Genomic DNA, 14,981 nt, shown 5'->3' on the forward strand with positions numbered 1-14,981 from the left:
TTTACCTAAAGCACAATCTGACTATTACACTATTCTGCCGCAATAAACAATTATCTAGATGAACCTTTTCACCCAAGGCCTATAATCACATCCTAGCTTAAGTCCTTTTGACTGCCCCATTTATCCTCTCCACTACAGCTGTAGCCACAGCCTAGTTCATGTCCCATACTAACTGCAGTTTTATTTTTTTTACTGACCCAATATGGCACCAGTGTCCCATGAAACAGAATCAGTTCTCCCCACACCACAAGCATACAGCAAGGATGGAGTGATTTTAAATGTGTCATTTTAAGTTTTATATAGATTGAAACAAGCAGATCAGCAAGTGTAAGAATGGTAATGAGTGTTTTGAGTGTTCCCAAAAAAGCTTTCTGTAGCATTTTTGTCCACAAACCAACAAGTGCGCCACACTGTATCTAGAAGCCAATGATAAACCAGACATGAATAAAGTCTATCAAAAGTTCTCCTCTTTAATCTTATTTCAGTGATTATCACCACACTAATATTTGTGGAAGTCAAATTTCTCCATTCTATGACATTAACTTATGACAGTTTATGATGCTTTGACTAATGCTTCAGTTCTAGGTCTATGTCCCTATTTTGATTTCACTTCCTGTAACATAAGTAAATGACAAATTGTCCTCATTTACTTCCTGGTTAGCAGTCTGTGTTAACCTTTCAGTGGGATTGGATACTTGGCCTACTTGGTAACATCACTCTCCTATCATTGGTGCCAGCATGAAATTAATGCTAAGAGTTGGGAAATCTGCACCACACAGCACGTATATCTTCATGGGCATTGAGCTGTGCTCAAGGTAAGTGACTAACATAGTCACTTTGTACAGTCCACCAGATCCACGGCAATAACTACAGAGGTCTGCACATGGCTCAAAACTCATTATTAATATGAATCTTCCTGAGAAATTTCAAATATGGGAAAGAATACACAATAATAAAGAAACATTGCAAATAAACTTATTAAATAAAGCTACCTGGAAAGTCTTCTGGATTGTCTGTTGATTGGCGTCCCAACAAATGCATTAGACACTTCAGCAGATTTGAGGGTTGGACTAACTGAACTCAGTTCATTATTCCTTGGACTGAAGTTTTAAGAATAATAAGTCTTAGTAAAACAATCAAAATGGGCATGTTTTCCCTTTACTTACAAAAACTATTTTCATCTTTATGCATGTACAGGTTAAAACAGAAAGAATATACTACTAGAAAAGTTACCAAGCAGGTAGACTGAAATTAGACAGCATAAGTTCAGAATACAAACAAAAAAAAATAACATTTACAATGCACGTTTTCGGTTCATAAAACAGGTAACTTAAAATCCTGCTTATTAAGTTTACAAGATCTCCACCCACTGCTTAAGAGGTGACATTTGAGCTTATTTGCTTACAAAGTAGACTTTCAGAAAATAAATCCTATATTTTAAAACATTAATTAGCACAATGCAGCTTTTCTTCACCCACTTTTCAATGGTAGCTTCCAAATCACAAAAGAAACCCAGAGCAATTTTTAATGATGACTCACTTTCTGTGTACCACTGTGATTCGTATCCTTTCCTGCTGCAATGAATATTTGAATTATGCCAAATCTTCGAAGGGTAAAGGTAGATAAATCCCCAGGACCTGATCAGGTGTACCCTAGAAATCTGTGGGAAGCTAGAGAAGTGATTGCTGGGCCTCTTGCTGAGATATTTGTATCATCGATGGTTACAGGTGAGGTGCTGGAAGACTGGAGGTTGGCCAACGTGGTGCCACTGTTTAAGGGTGGTAAGGACAAGCCATGGAACTATAGGCCAGTGAGCCTGATGTCTGTGGTGGGCAAGTGGTTGGAGGGAATCCTGATGGACAGGATGTACATTTATTTGGAAAGGCAAGGACTGATTAAGGATAGTCAACATGGCTTTGAGCATGGGAAATTATGTCTCACAAACTTGATTGAGTTTTTTGAGGAATTAACAAAGAGGATTGATAAGGGCAGAGCGGTAGATGTGATCTATATGGACTTCAGTAAGGCGTTCGACAAGGTTCCCCATGGGAGACTGATTAGCAAGGTTATATCTCATGGAATACAGGGAGAACTAGCCATTTGGATACACAACGGGCTGAAAGGTAGAAGACGGAGGGTGGTGGTGGTAGTAGAGGGTTGTTTTTCAGACTGGAGGCCTGTGACCAGTGGAGTGCCACAAGGATCGGTGCTGGGTGCTCTTTTTGTCATTTACATAAATGATTTGGATGCGAACATAAGAGGTACAGTTAGTAAGTTTGCAGATGACACCAAAATTGGAGGTATAGTGGACAGTGAAGAGGGTTACCTCAGATTACAACAGGATCTTGACCAGATGGGCCAATGGGCTGAGAAGTGGCAGATGGAGTTTAATGCAGATAAATGAAAGGTGCTGCATTTTGTGAAAGCAAATTTTAGCAGGATTTATACACTTAATGGTAAGGTCCTAGAGAGTGTTGCTGAACAAAGACACCTTGGAGTGCAAGTTCATAGTTCCTTGAAAGTGGAGTTGCAGGTAGATAGGATAGTGAAGGCGGCATTCGGTATACTTTCTTTTGTTGGTCAGAGCATTGAGTACAGCAGGTGGGAGGTCATGTTGCGGCTGTAAAGGACATTGGTTAGGCCACTGTTGGAATATTGCGTGCAATTCTGGCCTCCTTTCTATCAGAAAGATGTTGTGAAACTTGAAAGGGTTCAGAAAATATTTACAAGGATGTTGCCAGGGTTGGAGGATTTGAGCTATAGAGAGAGAGAGAGAGAGAGAGAGAGAGAGAGAGAGAGAGAGAGAGAGAGAGAGAGCGCCTGTTTTCCCTGGAGCGTCGGAGGCTGAGGGGTGACCTTCTAGAGGTTTATAAAATTGTGAAGGGCATGGATAGGATAAATAGACACACAGTCTTTTTCTTGGGGTCGGGGAGTCCAGAAGTAGAGAGCATAGGTTTAGGGTGAGAAGGGAAAGATATAAGAGACCTACGGGGCAATGTTTTCACACAGAGGGTGGTACATGTATGGAATGAGCTGCCAGAGGAAGTGGTGGAGGCTGGTACAATCGCAACATTTAAGAGGCATTGGATGAGTATATGAATAGGAAGGGTTTGGAGGGATATGGGCCAGGTGCTGGCAGGTGGGACTAGATTGGGTTGGGATATCTGGTCGGCATGGACGGGTTGGAACGTAGGGTCTGTTTCCATGCTGTACATCTCTATGACTGTTCATTACTGTTAATTGCAAACATTACACAGCAATCTCCTCTTTTGCTGTCTTTAATTATTCTATTCTTGACTCTGATCAGTTGATAGGGTTAGTTCAGCTAATCTGAAATGCAAATCCCATACCACTTCCACTGCTGAAGCTCAAAGAGCTTGATTGGCCCTTTTTCTACCAAAGTTAGCTTTCTCATAAATTACTTTTAATTGTTTTTTAAACACCAAATCTGATTAAAAGCTTCAATTTGTTACATTTTGGAAAACAAAAGATCACTCCTTACTTGAAGATTGATGGGCAACTAGTATCTTACCTTAAAAACTGGAAACTTTTTGCACCCCTTTCCCATGTCAGAAATTCTCACTCATCGATACTACACCAGTTATTCACTGCATTCCAGATAAAATACATACGAATTCTACAAGAATTACCCATCATTGCAGCACTTAGTGTTTGAGTTAAATCTTTTATGGGCCCAAAACTGCAGGTATCTTAACTTACCCAGTCCTACCTTTACCAACCAAATTTATTATATATTTTACATTTCCTACTCAACTGTATAGAAGAGAACCATCCTTAGCTATTTTCCATACACAGACAGGACTGACAACATAGCATCAGAGTTCGTTACCTGTTGCAAGGAGATGGAGCAGTTTGTTGTTCATTTTTTAGCCACACTTCATTAACCTTTGAAAGCACTGTACTAATAAACGTTGCACGAGTAATCACACTTCCTGCAGTTGTTCGCCTTGCCACAGTGGACAATGGTTTGGGTCGTGTAACTGTTTTCAAAAGATCCGCAAGATTTAGCAGAGTCAATACTTTACAGTTAAAACAAATATGTAGCAGCCATTGAGAAAGCAAGTGGAAAGATAGACCAAATAGAATTTGAAAGAAGCCACCCTCAAACAATGCTTTGGTTAGATGTCACAAACATCAGGGGAGAAAGTGACATAAGGACATGGATTTGAATGGCTGTCTGAATTGGAATTCAATTAATCCACAAGTTCAATTAATGAATTTTTAAAAATCTGGAAGCAAAAGTTAGTATGAGTAATGGCGTCACAAAATCCATAAAAAGATCAGATTGTCATGAGAATGTACATAGTTCTTGAAAACCCTTTTGAGAAAGGAATCTGCTATTCTGTGGTTGACTCTAAAGTTCTCTCTGAAATTGCTTATCAGGGCACACAAATGAACAGCAATGGATAGCAAATGCTGGCATTCTCAGTGATGCCCACATCACATGAAAGAACAAGAAAATACCTGCATACAAAGGTTTCAACTCAATATGTCAGACAATGGAGATGCAAATGTTCAGTTATGACATTTATAAGATTTTGTTATGTTTTGGTTTGAAGACTAAGTTACAGTAAAATGAAAGTGATTGCATGTCCTGTTCTGGCATCTGACAGCCAAGCCTCTGATTGCTAAAGATTACAGGAAGGACCGTACTGCTTTACTAGGTAGAAGGTGTAAGGCATTCACACTTGTAGACAATAGTAAAGGCAGCTGTAATGCTGGTGAACAGACAAAATCTCCTTGATTAGATGAGCCAATAGGCTGAGGAGTGGCAAATGGGAGTTTAATTTAGATAAATGTTAGGCATTACGTTTTGGTATGGCAAACCAGAGCAGGACTTATACAGTTAATGGTAAGGCCCTGGGAAATGTTGCTGAACAAAGACTCCTAAGGATGCAGGTACATAGTTCCATGCAAGTGGAGTTGCAAGTAGACAGTGAAAGTGGTATTTGGCATGCTTGCCTTCATTGGTCAGAACATTAAGTATAGGAGTTGGGACATCATGTTGCAGCTGTACAGGATTTAGTGAGGCCATTTTTAAATTATTGCATTCAATTCTTGTCTCCCTGCTATAGTAAAGAGGTTGTTAAACTTGAAACAGTTCAGAAAAGATTTGCAAGTATGCTGCTGAGACTGAAGAATCTGAGCTATAGGGTGAGGCTGAATGGCCTGGGGCCTTTTTCCCTCTGAGTGTCAGAGGCTGAGGGGTGACTTAATAGAGGTTCATAAAAATCATGAGGAGCATGGATACGGTGAATAGTCTGTCTTTTTCCTAGGGTCAGGGAATCCGAAACTAGAGGATATAGATTTAAGGTGAGAGGGGAAAGATTTAAAAAGGGACTCGAGGGGTAACTTTTTCATGCTGAGGGTGGTGCATTGTTAACAAACTCGAATAACAAGTTCCAAAATGTCCTGATTCCACAGACTTTCTGGATGCTTGAATAAAGATGCATTTCTTCGATGGTAATGGCCGAGTGAAAACAAAGTCTTTAGACTGCTTTAAACAACATGGGTTTCAAAACGTCAAAATTTCAAAAGTATGATCACACCTTCACGTAAAATTGCTAAATTATGGTAAGGTTTTGCACGTTCATTTGCTAGCCTTCTCTGAACCCTTGGAAGAACTTTGCCATACTGTTCCAGAATGGAATTCCTTGCAGCTGTTCTTTCTCGAATTTGAGGATCACGATCATTCTGAAAAAAAAAAGTTTTAAGAAATATTTTATTTCCCTCATTTCCCTGCTTTACCTCAGCTTTCTTTTTCCAGAGCTAGTTCCTTTTCATGCCACGGAATCAACACTAGATTGTGTGAAACGACAGGTATAATGCAACATAATGGAGATATATTGTGCAACATGAGTGGATTGGGGAGGCAATGGACTGTTAATCCAGAGACTCTGGTTTGAACCTGCAATGCAGCTGGTGGTATTTGAATTCAACAAAAATCTGGAATTAAGAGTCTAATGATGACCTCTTGTCAATTGTTGTGAAAAAAAACCCATCTGGTTCACTATTGTCTTTTAGGGAAGGAGACTACTTTCTTTACCGAGGCTACAGGTGACTCCAGACCCACTGCAATTTGGTCAACACTTAACTGCCCTCTGGGATGTTGATTCCCTCATCCCATGAAAAAAAATCCGACCTAACCAGAGCCAAATTTAAACAATGTTAGATTTGCTCTCATTTTAGCAATTTGTCTAAACTCTGCAGTTTCAAATTCCAACAAACAGTTTGACAAGTACGTCTTCCCAAACCTGACTTAAAAAGAATCAAAGATAAGCACACATTAAGCTAACTTGAAAGCAATTAATGTCGTAGACAAATTGGCCATGTCAATTACAGACTTGGCCAAATGGAGTGTAGCTTGGCAGTTAACCCCCAAATGAAATTTTACTTTATCGGAGAGACTTCACCATATTGCTTACAAAAGTTACAAATTCGGTTTAATTCTGATACTTCCTCAATTTCAGGCAACTGTTACTCTAGTGATCAATCTGACTTTTATTTTTATGGCAGATGATTCACTGTTCTATAGTGTGACCCAGGGGCACAAAAAGTTTGTGAACTTGGCAGCGTGTCTTCACAGAAAACCACATTTAGATGGCATTTGTGATGGGTAATTAACATTTCTTGCTAGTTACAAACAAGGCGGCCTAAAACATAAATGAATAAAAAGTTTTGAAAGGCAATGGTAAAATTCGTAATCATGCTTCATATTTTAACATTAAATTTAATATTAATGTGGGCTACCAGAGCACCTTTAGAAAGCAAACTGCTATTTACACTCGGCTATACAAAACAGGGGTTGAAAGCAGACATTTCATACATATCAGACGGATTTATTTTTCCTCAACCCTGGGGACTTGCTCTGGCAAATTTAGAGACTGAATTAATAAACTCAGTTTCCGATTATTAAAACAATTTTCAATTAATAAAACCGCTTTCAACCTACCAAATTCATTTTCAGTGACTGATTGAGCTGCAAGGCTGGCACATAGTTGGCTCTTTGAAGATGATGAACTAAAAGAAATTCTTGGTTTTGAAGATTGCCACTCTTCTTCAAAAACTTCTCCAAACACTCCTGCAAATATATCAAAGTAAATAAAATACTGCAAAATTGTGATTATAATGCTTTTATAGCAAGCTTGATTTATCAGCGAATAGTTTCCTACTAAACTGACAACTCAATGATAATGTTTTTTTCAAATTACAACTAAAAATTAACCTTCCCTCCCAACTGCAGGTGACTTTAAAAATGCGATTTATGGATACTTTACCTGTTCAGTAGCAGTGAAAGGGAGTTTAAGTAATTCCTCCATCAGTCCATTCTCTTGACATAGCTCATACATGTGCTTCAGCAAATCTTCTACATTTATTCTGTTTGCATTTAGTCGAAGTAGATGCCAGGCCTCCACCATGCACCTTTATATTTTAGAACAAGCATTTTGAGCTTTACTTTTAATATTAATTTTAGACAATGATTGAACATTTAACATGTGCAACCTACCTGTCAAGAAGCTTTAGGGCAAAACACAACATGGAAACCTTTGATTAGTTATTAAAATAGAGAATAGAAGATAGAGGATAGAGAACTGATAAAATGGCTAACCTAAAAGGCCTTCATTTCTCAACAGGAGAATGATATTCAACCCAGTCTGTTATTTAATTGGATCATGAACGATCTGCATCTTAATTCCATGGTTCCATAACCTTCATACTGCTGCCCAATTAAAAATCTGTCAGTTTTAATTTTGAAATTTTCAACTGCCCTATGCTGAACACTTTCATGGTGGCGAGTTCCTCAATATGTCCACTACCTTTTCAGTAAAGGAATATTTTGTGATATCACATTTAAATGGCCTAGCTCTAATTTTAAATGTTATGTTATAGCTCTATGTTTGGGAGCTTTTAAAAGAAATTTCTTTATGCGATATGGACATTATTGGCAAACATTTATTGCACATCCCTACTTAAGAATCTACCACATTGCTATGACTCCAGAATCACAGGTAGGCCAGGTAAGGATGACAGATTTTTTTCCTCAAATGACTAACGAATTAAATGGATTTTTAGAACTGGCAGTGGTTACATGGTCACCATTATGACTTTTTTTTTAAAAGAAAAAAGTTCCAGATTTAATTGAAATTATATTTTACCAATTACCATATTGGGATTCTAACTCCAGGTCCCCAGAACATTGGCGTGGGGTTCTGGATTGTTAGTTCATCATGACTACACCAGCACCTTCCTGTTCTCAGTGATGTAGTTGCTTTGCTACTACTTGAAGCACATAACAAATCACGTCTGGTGTGACGAAGTGAAACGCAACTTATATTAAGAGGCATAGTACACGTCATTCTGCTTAACAGGCCTGAGATGTTCCCTTTTCTTCCCAGAACACACACAGAAAAAGTGGTTTATGCTTAGAAAACGGCTGTTAGAACTACCATCTTATTGGAACTGCATATATAACGGAATGCAATCTCGTAACTGAATGAATAAAAGGAATATTACACTAGCAACAAAATGAATTACTAAAAGTTACATGATGAAGAAATCAGTTACCTGTTAAATAGCAGTACAGTAAGGTGAAGTTTAACCTCACTGCTACTGGCCATTGAAGGTTTCATTGCCTGCATGTACCGAAGGGCTTTTCTATGTTCTCCTTGGCACATCAAGGCTTGTAAGATTCGGACATGCTGCCATGAGGACAGTGACCTGCTAGTTGCTGGATGCAAAATACGATCTAAGGCATTCTTTGGAACAAGGAAAGAAGAAATAGATCAAATGCAAGATTTTTCAACTGCAGCTCAACTACCATATCAAACTTATTTAAATTCATCAAATATTACTCCATTGATTGGCATGGTCATTACAGTTATATGATATACTGAATTATCTTAAATACCTATGGATACTTTGATCATTAACATGTGTTAATCATGGCATTTTTAGTATAGCAACAGGTCATTCATCCCATTTTCAGTGTTAATACTCCACATTATCCTCCTTCTACCTGCTTCAGCCAAATCAACTAATAACCAAATTGTTTGCATATCTTGAAACATAAATTTAAAGAGAATTATTGTCTGAGAAATATCTATAGAAAACTTTAGTAAACAAATTCTGTTACCCTGTTAGTTTTGTACTCCAGACAAGGAGACAGGTAAACCTGGCAGTAAATTTACTCAAATTCTAATTAGGGTCTCAGAATCATATTGAACTTAAGGGTCTGTTTCTGTGTTGTCTATGCTTCTAATAATGTTAATAAAATTTGGACAGGGAACTGTTTGAGACCTGGGAAATGCTATTGGTTCATTAACTACATAAAAATTACCTCCCCGCTATGGTAATCCGTAAGAGCTCAGGATCCAGTCCCAGGATTGATGATCAGCTGAGGACATACATAATTGAATCTCACAGAGGACAAATTATGTGAAGTGTGCAAAGGGCTCCACCTTTCAGACATCCCCTGGTGCCCAAAGAAGAATCATACCATGTAGTACTTGATCATTTCAGTACGTACCTGGTTCCATACCAACCAACCCAGTTTCAGGTGATCATTCCCTCTGGTTTATATGCTACTCATTATTTTTTAAATTATGTCTTCAAGATTTCGCTTTGAGGGCTTCCTCAAATATATTGCCTCCATCCTTATTTCGTATATATGAGCATTCTAAAATTTTGCCTTTTGCTCCTGGTCTTGCCCAGATCTGGCATGTGTTCTGAAGCAAGGTTACACCCGAAACATCGACTTCTGCACCTCCTGATGCTGCCTAGCTTGCTGTATTCTTCCAGCCTCCTGCCTGTGTACTTTGGATTCCAGTATCTGCAGTTTTTGTCTCTAACCAGGTGTGACACGAATAGATCCAGGATGTGATAGCCACCTTTACTTTTTCCAATGAAAAACAGTTGTAGAAGTCCACCTTTACAGCTATAGAACAATACAAGCAAAATTGTGCAGATGCTGGAAGTCTGAAATAAAGACAAAAATGCTGGAAAAGCTCATGTGGCAGCATCTATGGAGAGAGAACGAGACACTGTTTCAAGTGCAAAATGATTCTTCTTCAGATCTTGCTTGCCATTTCAATAACCACCTTGTTCCCATGCTAACATTTCTGCCCTGCGTATGCTGCAATGTTCCAATGATTTTACATTTCCCCAGTCTCTCCACTGCATCTGTTGCACATGCGTTCCACCAGGATGCCTCTGACAAGACCTCTTTTTCCATATCAAAGGTGCCCCTCCCATTGTGGTTGACAGCACCCTAAACCCCAACTGAACAGTTTCTCGCACTAAATAAAAACCAAAAGAACTGCAGATGAGATAAATAAGAAGCAAATACAAAAATTGCTGGAAAAGCTCTGTGGGTCTGGCAGTATCTATGAAGAGAAATCGGAGATAACCATTTGGGAATCAGTTGAGAAAGGATCACTCGACCCAAAATGTTAACTCTGTTTTTGCTGACAGATTCTGCCAGACCTGCTGAGCTTTTACAGCAACTTCTGTTTTCATTTCTCACACTTCGACCCTCACTCCTTATTCTCCTCTTTTCTGGAAGGACCAACTTCCCTTTGTCTTCATTTCGCATCACACTAGTTGACACATTCAAAGGATCATTTCTGCCATGTCCAGTAGAATATCAACACATCTTCCTCTCTCGTCCAGTCAGTATTCCACAAAGACCATTTTTTCCAAGAAACCTTGGTCCAGTCCTTTGTTGCTCCTAATATTTCCTCATTCCCCTGTATACCTTTCCATGCAATCACAAAGTATAATACCTGCTCATTCACCTCCTCCTTCTCTCTGTCCAAGGTCCTAAACATACCTTCCAGGTGAAGCAGTATTTTATTGTACTTCCTTAAATATAGTCTCTATGTGAAATAAACTAGAATAGTAATTTATTGTCTCTTGTGCATTTAAAAAAAATAGTGAAATGTGTTTAAGTCACCATACCACGATGCCTATGTTAAAAATAGAAGGCATAGACAAGAAAATTTTTTAAAAACAAATTAAGACAAAGTCTATCTTAGTTCAATTCCTAGCCCTTGGCTCCAGAAAAAGTGTATCGGTGCAAGATCACCATCTATGTCAAAATAATCACCGTTGCAGCTGTCGATGCATTACTTCACTTTTTACTAATTCTCTTCCAATACAGCAGTATCCTTGTTGTGGGTAAGTTAACCAAAACTACATGTAACTTTACAATTGATGGCTGTACCAGTGATCTTATATAAAGTGGTATACAATGTGGATGGCTGTTCACCCACACTATATAACATATTCCATTCTGCACACCTTCGCTGAAGTGACTTAAAAATCAAATAAAAAGGCAAGATGGTAGTTTGCAGGTTCTTACTGGATTGGCGAAAGTAGCTCCTTTATGCGCATCCGTGTTAGGACTTAACTGGGAAGAGTGCAGATATTTAAACCCCACTATTCCATAAGTTATCACACATGTGTAAACACAAAATTTAAACCACCAGGTTGATCAATTTGTTCACTAACTACTATTCGGGACAAAAAGTATTTCACACTAAATTTTATCATTTACTAGAAAAGAACTCTTTGTAATCAAACTTACTTTTTAAATAAATAGCAGTGGAAAGAAAGGACTACTAGTGTACTACAATGTGATTTAAACTAGTTCCTTTAAAATACCAAATACAACAACAACTCACATGCGTGAACAATAGACTTTAACAAATATATTATCATGAAAACATATAGCACTGAGGGAAACAAAATTCTGAAGATCAAGATTTCAGATTGGCAGGATGCAGTTAACTCTCAGTTCTTTTGATTTTAGTAAGGATTTCATGCTGTTGTCTGTAGTGTGATGGTTCTTCTTCAATCGGGTGGATAAAGGTCTTTTCCTGTAAAGAATTATTTCTACTCCCACTGATAGAAGGGTGTTTTCTGCTTTCTAGTTTTGGATGGTTCAGATTGCATACTTTCCAGTTTGTAGTAAATTGGTTTGGCCAATGCAAGGGCTGTCATCAGGCAGCTGCATTGTGACTCAACTTCCTAGTGCCTCTCTTGATTCAACAGAACAATCTCACTGCTCCAAAAGTGACATTTTTAACGGTGCAAGGCAATGTTACCACTTGCTTTTTAAGTTGCAAAACCTTCCTTTTATGTGAGTTGTATCACCATGTGAGAATTTCATTCCAGTTTCATTCCCCACAACTGAAAAATATATGTAGCACCTTACACTGGTGAAGATCATAAACAACTACATTAGTTACTTCTTTAGAGAATTCCAGCTGAGGCAGATTCGTTGCTAGATCTGTGCTGACTATTGCTATTGGATAAGCTTTTTCTCAGTTATAGTAATTTGGCACCTGATTATAATCCATGCCTCTATATATAAACACGACAACTGATCATCCATCCATCCTCCTTCCAGAGACAATTCTGCTGCAAAAATATTTATTGAGGAATGATTTCATTATGAATTTTAAAAATACTCGGCATCTAGTCTCAATTTAATGCAACTTTTTTGACCTTCTAACAGATAGCTTACTGATATCTCCTTGTGTAGCAGATGTCTGGATCAAAAAAAAATTAGTCTTTAATTTAATCATCTTCATTTATAATGGCCAATGGAAAATGTATTCAAAGCATTTAATTCCTGCATTTCTGGAATAACACCGAAAACCTAAGTAAAAATTTCCTGTATAGTTCAGAATTCTCAGCCATGTTACACATCTTTGGACACACTACCGTGGTTAGCATGGACATCACAAGTTTCAGTTATTACATACAATTAACTGAGCAAATAAGAACTTGAGTTAATTAATTAACTCAACATTTCAATAGAAATGACAACAACTTGCTTCAACTAAGGGTAAAGTAAAGTAAAGTTTATTTCTAATGTGAGTACTTACCTCATGGTCACTGTGATCCAAAAGCCAAAATCCCTGAATAAGGTTTACTAGGCCCACAGGTACGGCAAAAGCAGGTGGAAAAGATTCAATTGAAGACTCATTCTTATTAGGAACAGAAGAAAGAACATCCAGCAGTAGATAAATAGCCTGTAAATCAGAGGTTAAGGCTCCAAAACAAAGTGCAGCAATCCAAATTATAACTAAATTATCTATATAATTAAAATCTCAACAGTAAGTCAGATATTTGCAAACACTAACTCATCAATGCCAGAAAGGCGGTGAACACCAAAAACAACCTTTTATACAACTAAAGGATACGATGGCATGCTTTGTCGTTTCATCCACACTCTCCAACAAATATACATCAAGAAGAGCCTGTCGTTATGAAAAATAAAAATATTAGTTTAACAGCTGCAAAATTTTCATTTCACTAAATTTGCCATTCAAGCATCACATCTTACATGAAGAGTTGAGGGTGGATATTTTCCTGTTCCTCCTTCATCCCTCTTCCACAGCTGTGCTATGTGGTCCCCAGTTTCAGACACCATTCCATCAATCAAAAGGCAGTCTGAACACCATTTGCCTCTGGGTAAAACAAGTTTAAAAGTGCAATATGAAATTAGTCAAGTTATTTTGTGACCATTGACCAATTGTTTAAAAAAATATTGATTCTTACTCTAAAAACTATTTTCTACAGAAAATATAGATTCAAGATACTGATTTAAAAACCAGAAATTATGAAGCAAGTTATAAACAGAGTTGTGCTGTACACTAAGCTAGCAGGTTTGAGAATCACATTACATATTTAATTTCCAAAATACAATTCACTAAGAACATACTTTGATAGACGCTCCAACTTATGCCGTCTGTTAGTGTAATAATTTTGTATAATGGGGTAGTTGTAGATGGGCCTGGATAACTGTAGCACATCAATATCATCTAAAGAAAAAGTAAAAAACATCAATAATATAAAACTCACTGAAGTGCAGCATAAAAAGGTTATCCCAGCTTAGTTGATAAGCATTTTTAAAATATGTTGCTGTTACCTGAACCCTCTGGGAGTAGGCCAGCACGACAGAACCACAACACAACCTGAGTGTATTGAGAAAGGAGTGTACCTACAATGCGCTTGTTCATTAAGTCAACCAATCCTGTGGGAAGAAAATATTATTATGCTAAGAAAAAAGGATTTCCAGGATTATTTTATATTCAAACAATATTTAGCAGGAGATTTTTCTGGAAAGAAGGCCTCTAAATGTTTATTTGTAGGTGACTGTCGCATACCTCTGCTACATGTTTGGTGCTTTTTTTGTTTATAATTTTAAAAACACAACTAGCAACATTTAAAAATATTGTTGCACACACAAAGTAAAATAGCAGATTAGTAACCATTTACATAAAACAGTGCAACTGTAATTCATATACACACACCTCGCTCAGTCAGTTCCTGGGCCTCAGTAAGGAAACAGCTAACAATGGTGGTGAGGTTGCTAAGTAACATCTGGCAGTGCTGCAGAGACTGGAGTGTGTGTGGGTCAATGAAGTGACATGATCCATCAAAAAGTGGAACACCTAGTGGTTAAAAGGACAATGTGAAACACACTCAAGTTAAGCAGGTGTCAACCTTATCAAAACAATTTTTCACAGCGGTTAACTCTCATATGTGTACACTTCTACAAGCATCTGCTTTGAAATGAGAAGAAATGTGCCTGAAACACAATTTTTTTTTAAACAACAGAGCACGTAATTAATTTAGGGTGACCCATTTATCTCATGCCTATAATAATATGCATGCAAGTTCATAATGTCAGCTCCATTAATCAGAGGAAGCTACTGAGCAAACATTAGTTCTGTTCGGCAAGCAGATGAGAAGTACCCAATCCTATCATCCAACCATCCCTTCAAGACATGGATTAATTCTGGGCTGATTTGCATATCTCCAAGATATAGGTTGATTAAAAGTCTGCAAGGATTAAGGGAACAAATTACTAGCAAACTGTTTCAGCCAGAAAATAGTAACATAGCAGGACCATACAACAAAGATTTCTTTTGGGAAGTTACTTCCAGATT

At 37.8% G+C, this 14,981-nt stretch overlaps 1 protein-coding gene across 4 annotated transcripts in view; it reads right to left on the reverse strand.

Moving 5' to 3' along the window:
- The window catches only part of ahctf1 (AT hook containing transcription factor 1), a 96,177-nt gene that overhangs the window by 33,998 nt on the left and 47,198 nt on the right, over nucleotides 1–14,981 (reverse strand). For all 4 annotated transcript variants that reach the window (XM_072580454.1, XM_072580453.1, XM_072580451.1 and 1 more), the window contains exons 15-26: nucleotides 14,343–14,483; nucleotides 13,958–14,062; nucleotides 13,751–13,850; nucleotides 13,373–13,496; nucleotides 13,230–13,286; nucleotides 12,912–13,058; nucleotides 8,587–8,777; nucleotides 7,299–7,443; nucleotides 6,974–7,102; nucleotides 5,571–5,715; nucleotides 3,851–4,001; nucleotides 993–1,100 (exon numbers count right to left, since the gene is read on the reverse strand). In XM_072580454.1, coding sequence (XP_072436555.1) covers nucleotides 993–1,100; nucleotides 3,851–4,001; nucleotides 5,571–5,715; nucleotides 6,974–7,102; nucleotides 7,299–7,443; nucleotides 8,587–8,777; nucleotides 12,912–13,058; nucleotides 13,230–13,286; nucleotides 13,373–13,496; nucleotides 13,751–13,850; nucleotides 13,958–14,062; nucleotides 14,343–14,483 — 1,543 coding nt within the window. The remainder of the gene's footprint in view (nucleotides 1–992; nucleotides 1,101–3,850; nucleotides 4,002–5,570; nucleotides 5,716–6,973; nucleotides 7,103–7,298; nucleotides 7,444–8,586; nucleotides 8,778–12,911; nucleotides 13,059–13,229; nucleotides 13,287–13,372; nucleotides 13,497–13,750; nucleotides 13,851–13,957; nucleotides 14,063–14,342; nucleotides 14,484–14,981) is intronic.

Source organism: Chiloscyllium punctatum, chromosome 11 (assembly GCF_047496795.1).
Source record: "Chiloscyllium punctatum isolate Juve2018m chromosome 11, sChiPun1.3, whole genome shotgun sequence".
Lineage (NCBI taxonomy): Eukaryota > Metazoa > Chordata > Chondrichthyes > Orectolobiformes > Hemiscylliidae > Chiloscyllium > Chiloscyllium punctatum.